We start from the raw sequence: 6,000 nt of genomic DNA, 5'->3' as shown, positions 1-6,000 counted from the left end.
AAAGCTTTACAACCCCTTTAAATTATATTTTGTTTTTTTATGTAGTGATATACATCGTGTTATAAACATATCCCCTGAGGAAGCCCATGGTGGCGAAACATGTCGGGATAACTACATAACCGTCACCCTCTATGTGATAAGATAACGTCCTCTTTGACGGCACATTATAAGACAAGTTGTTTTTGATGTTTTTATTTGTTTAATAACAACAATAACAACAAGCCTTTTTAGAGCCGGTTCACACAGGGGCAACGCGACTCGCGACTTTGCGAGGCGACCTGAACACGACCTGAGCGCGCAACACAGCGCGACTTGGGGCGACTTACAAGGCGACTTCAAGTCGCCTCCAGGACAAGCGGCTTTCCAGTGGCCAATCAAACAACAATCAGCTCTGTGGGAGGTAGGGGGAAGGGAGGGGTTTGCCTGAGAAAACTATTTTCTCTTCCTGTATTTTTGCTTCAGTTAAGGCACGATCCGACTTTGGAGGAGACTTCCATTGAAGTCAATGGGTACAAGTCGCCCAGGAGTCGGATAGAAGTAGTACAGGAAACTTTTCTGAAGTCGGAGCGACTTCAGTAGTGTGCATTAAGACGGCTCTCAATCACTTACATTGATTTTATCATTTCAACATGTAAAAACTGCAACATTTTTCAAATCTACTCAAACCAATGTATATACAAAACAAATACCAAATATACCAAAGAAATTCAGAAAACAAATCGGTTCAACATAATGAATGTGGGGAAACAAACGTATTCAAATAAACGAATGCATCTGAAAGGAAACAAAACTTTCCAGCATGCACATGTCTACCAGTAAAAAAGTATTTGAAGGCAAACCATAGATTTTTTTCCAGCAAAATAAAATTGCTTGCCCCCCCCAACCCCCACCCCCCACCTACCTTCCCAGCAGGCAGAATACAATGTTTACTGCTAGCGGCTATAACAGGCACTACCACCGGCCGAGCGCGACCCATTAAGTTGAATGGAGCTGCAACCAACCTACAACTATGTACAATGCATGCAGTTGTGCCGTAGCGGGCGAGGCATTTATGGGCTAAAAAGAGAGGTGACATATGGCCTCATAACCACCTCTCAAATGCCCCTGAAAGGCAATCCAACCACGGATCACTTTTCAGAAGGGCAGCAGATCTTACCGCTGGTGTGAATCAGCCCTTGCCATGGGTTAACTTCCCATTTAGGTCTAGGGGGCAGTAAAAGCAGTACCCGATCTTCCACTCCCCCAGTACAGAACAGGGGGCACACTGAGGCAAGATGGAAGAGCAGAGGAGGGACTAAATACCCTCCCAGCAGCCAGCATCAGGTTATGACTAATTGCTAGAAACTGCTGGATGCCAACAGACATCCGCTGGTGGACGCTGCAACTACAACCTATAGCTCTGGGAATGCAGAAGACCCTGCAAGAGCAGAGGATCAGGAAAGAAAACCTGCTGCATTTACTCTCATAGAAATAAATAAGCAGCTATCCCTTGCAGTGCAGGAGCAATCTCCTACTGCAAGGGAGGAGTTTTACTGTTCCCGGAGTTCAGCTTTAGCTTGTTCCATTGGGCTGCAATGGGTAAGAACAAGGTAACGCCTTACAGCTTCACTTCATTCCATTGCAGTGCATAAAATAAAATAAAACATGTATTTTTACACAACTCAACGCGTTTCAACACCGAAACACGTTGCAACATGCAGCACATACAATTATGTCGCCGCTTTAAAAAAAAAAAAAAAACAAGCACTGCAGCATCAAGAAGGGGTTCTGTAGTCAACCGAGAAAGCTGGGAACAATAAAATTGCTAACAATCAAGCATATGAAGTTATCAGCTCACAGGATTTCTGGCAGGATCAACACTAAACAAACAGATATGAAAAATGTAAAATGACTAAAGGGCCGCGGTGTACTACGGGAGCCTCTGCTGTGCAGGGTTTCACTTCAACGTCAAGAGCTGCACTGCATCCACGCAGTTCATATAATGTGAACATCCAACACAAAAGCAGAGGCTACCGAAAAACCGCGGTTTCTTAAAAGGAGAATTCTTAAGCTGGAGCTGGGTGTTCAGGTCCGTTCCCGACTTGAGAGTTTCCCATGGGCACCCGCTCATGTGGTTCTGCTTGGGGGTGTCCGTTCTGGCAGTTCCCTCTACACAGCCTGAAATCACAATAAATAAATAATCTGAGGATTAATGCAACCAGGATTTAATAAAATAACATTTGCAGTGGGCCTCATCCGATTTAGCCCCGCCCCTTCCCTGTAATGCAAGGGTTAAAAGCTGAATTCCAGGTATGGATACTTTAGTATACAGTTGTGCTCAAAAGTTTGCATACCCTGGGCTAATATTGAAAATATGACCGATCGTGCAAATCATTTACGTAACTCCTTTGCGACTGCGCTATAGCCGAATGACGGCTAGAGGGCGGCCGCTCTTTGTCGGGAGGCCGTCATATGACATCTTCCCGTGCTCGCGCTGCCTGCACGGCCCCTACGGCAGCAGTGATTTTTTGATCGGGGAAAGAGCCAATCACCCTGGCTCTTTACCACGTGATCAGCTGCATCCAATCACGGATGTAAACAGGATTGGTTATTGGCAATCCTCCCCTCCTGGCAAATCCACACATCTACATTGACAATCAGGGCATTGATCATCAGTGTCCTGATTATCAGTGCAACCCCAACAGTGCCCACCAGTGCTGTCAATCTGTGCCAAACAGTGTCCACCAGTTATGCCTGTCAGTGCCAATCAGTGTGGCCCGTCATTAATGCCTATCGGTACTGTCTATCATTGCCACCTATCAGTGCCCATTAGTGCCACCTATCAGTGCCAACCATCAGTCCTGTATATCAGTGCTGTATATCAGTGTGCAACTCATCAGTGCCACATATCAATGCCACAAATCAGTGCCCATCGGGGAAGGAGAAAAATTACCTACAAATTTTCACAATTTTACAACAGAAACGACGGAAATCTTTTTTTTTATCAAAATATTCAGTCTTTTTTCATTTGTTTAGCAAAAAATAAAAGACCCCAGAGGTGATTAAATACCACCAAAAGAAAGCTCTATGCCCTTGTACACATGGGTCGGACATTCTGACAACCAAATTCGGAGATTTTGTCCGAAACTTTTTTATAACTAAGTAATTTTTCGCCTTCACTGATGTGCGCTGATGAGGCGGCACTGATGGGCACTGATAGGCTGAACTGGTGGGCATTGATGAGGTGGCCCTTATGGGCACTGATGAGGTGGCATTTACTGGCACTGATTAGGTGGCACTGATGAGGAGGCACTAATATGCCTCACTTATGGGCACTGACAAGTGGCACTGATGAGCACTGATAGGTCGCACTGATGGACACTAATAGGCGCCACTAATGGGCACTGTTAGGTGGCACTGGTGGGTACTAATAGGTGGCATTAGTGGGCACCAATAGGCGGCACTGGTGGGCACTGATAGGCGGCACGGATAGGCGGTACTGATGGACACTGTAGCACTGATGGGTGACACTGATGGGCATTGATTGACTGCAGTAATGGGCATTGATGGGCAGCACTGAAAGATGGCATTGATTGCCAGAATTGACTGGCATCGCTAATGGGCACTGATTGGTGGCACTTTTGGGCAGTGGTGGGCACTGATTGTCGCCACTGGTGGGCACTGATTGTTGGCATTGGTGGGCACTGTTTTTTTACACTTATTTTTTACTATTGTAATTAGGGCACTGATGATCAGTGCCCTGATTACATTCCTAAATATTCCCCTGTATGGAGATGCCGCTGATCGGCTCTCTTCGCCACACACTCTGTCAGTGTGAGGCGAGGAACGCCGATTACCAGCACTTCCTTGTTTACATGTGACCGGCTGTGATTGGACACAGCTGATCACTTGTTTAAATAGCCGAGGATTCTGCTCTTTCCACAGGCTGGGGTCGCGCCGCGTCCTAGCAACATGGCACGACGGGAACGGCCCAGAACGGGAGCGGGCCTCCGTCAGAACAAGAGCTGCATCGCTCCACCGTCATATGACAGTGGGCGGGTGGCAAGCAGTTAGAGGTTCATTTCCTACATCGGTGACTTTTTAAATTGGAATTAGTGTTTGTGTATAAATAGTCAATGAGTTTGTTAGCTCTCACATGGATGCACTGAGCAGACTGGATAATGAGCCATGGGGAGCAGAAAAGAACTGTCAAAAGATCTGCATAACAAGGTAATGGAACTTTATATAGATGGAAATAATATAAAAAGTTATTGAAAGTCTTGAATGCGCCAGTCAGTACTGTTCAATCACTTATTAAGAAGTGGAAAATTTGGGGACCTCTTGATACCAAGCCAAGGTCAGGTAGACCAAGAAAGACTGCAGCCACAACAGCCAAAAAAATTGTTCAGGATACAAAAAAAACAAACCCCACAGGTAACCTCAGGAGAAATACGCTGTCTTTTTGCAGAGCCACCTGTATTTCTCCTGAGGTTACCTGTGGGGGTTTTTTCTTTGTATCCCCGAACAATTCCTCTGGCAGTTGATGCTGCAATCTTTCTTGGTCCACCTAACCTTGGGCTTGGTATCAAGAGATCCTCAAATTGAATTAAGTGATTGAACAGTACTGACTGGCATATATTTGGATATCTTTTTATATCCTTTTCCATCTCTATAAAGTGCCATTACCTTGTTACGCAGGTCTTTTGACCGTTCTTTTATGCTCCCCATGGCTCAGTGTCTAGCTTGCTCAGTGCATTCAAGTGCAAGCGAACAAACTCATTGACAATTTATACACAGACACTAATTGCAATTTAAAAAGCCACATATGTAGGAAAATTAACCTTTAATTGCCATTGTAACTTGTGTGTGTCTGTACTAAGGGCAAACAGTCCAGGGGGTGGGAACCTTTCCTCAGGACCATTTGGGGGATTTCATGATCAGTCACATTTTCAAAATGATTGCCAAAATTTCACAAATTCTGCCAGGGGATGCAAACTTTTGAGAACAAATGTAGTTATTTTTGGCCTAGGTTGGACCTATGTAACTGTGTACAGTATATATACCGTAACTATGCATAGTATATACCCTACTTGTAGGGTCCCCCTAGAAGCTGGAAATCACTGAAGAAGACACCGCTACTACAATGATCTTCCTTAGTTTTGCAGTAGCTGACCTACTGCTGGCTGAACACGTTAAGACACATGGCCCGGCATTCAGAGATCAGCGGTGGTCCACAATCTCCACCTTGCCCAATCAGAGAACACTTTGGAGGGGGCGGGGAGATTTACTAAAACTGGTGCACACAGAATCTGGCGCAGCTGTGCATAGTCACTCACCAATCAGCTTCTAACTACAGCTTGTTCAATTACGCTTTGATGATAAAACGTGGAAGCTGATTGGTTACCATGCAGAACTGCATTGGATTCTGAGTGCGCTGGTTTTCGTAAATCACTCTGCCTTTGTATCCACTGAGAAAATGCATGTTCTCACGCTATATTCTCTGCCAATCGAATGTTATTCATTGAACAGCAACAACAAAAAAGAGTAAATGAGAAAAGTACCACAATATGGCCACTAGATGGTGCTGAGAAGCATACTTATATCTTACGATGCTCTGCACCATCTAGTGGCCATAATGTGTAATTATCCCAGTTTTTTTTTCAATGAATAATATTTGATTTGCAGAGAATATAGCCTGAGAACATGCGATTTTGCCCCACTGGAACAGAATGAATTGACATGCAGGTTTAACAGGCGAACAGCTGTGCAAATTATTTTTAATAAATACAGCCCTTTGTGTTGGAAAGTTGTGCCTTACCTGTCTCTGAACACCCACAACACCGCTATAATTGCAGCGGCCCCCAGTATTCCTAAAACGATTAAACCGATTGTCCAGCCAGGCATTTCTTCATCGATATGCGGAACTGGCGGGTTTTCGGTAGGTACAGAGGGGGTAGTCTGAGCTTCTTCAGGACTGATTTGTTTTAGATACAATTCTAGATTCCTGTATTCACCTAGAAA

The 6,000-nt window shown here is 44.8% G+C and overlaps 1 protein-coding gene across 4 annotated transcripts in view; it reads right to left on the bottom strand.

Moving 5' to 3' along the window:
* Positions 1 to 893: 893 nt before the first annotated feature.
* Positions 894 to 6,000, bottom strand: part of LOC143933510 (uncharacterized) — a 33,696-nt gene continuing 28,589 nt past the window's right edge. For all 4 annotated transcript variants that reach the window (XM_077456422.1, XM_077456424.1, XM_077456421.1 and 1 more), the window contains exons 6-7: positions 5,798 to 5,993; positions 894 to 2,157 (exon numbers count right to left, since the gene is read on the bottom strand). In XM_077456422.1, the coding sequence (XP_077312548.1) occupies positions 2,046 to 2,157; positions 5,798 to 5,993 (308 nt within the window). In that variant the 3' untranslated portion in view covers positions 894 to 2,045. The remainder of the gene's footprint in view (positions 2,158 to 5,797; positions 5,994 to 6,000) is intronic.

This window comes from Lithobates pipiens, unplaced genomic scaffold (assembly GCF_037356315.1).
Source record: "Lithobates pipiens isolate NorthernLeopardFrog02 unplaced genomic scaffold, aLitPip1_a1.2 Scaffold_27, whole genome shotgun sequence".
In the NCBI taxonomy this organism is placed as follows: Eukaryota; Metazoa; Chordata; class Amphibia; order Anura; family Ranidae; genus Lithobates; species Lithobates pipiens.
The sequence above is the reverse complement of the archived record's forward strand: the minus strand, read 5'-3'. Positions and strand labels throughout refer to the sequence as shown.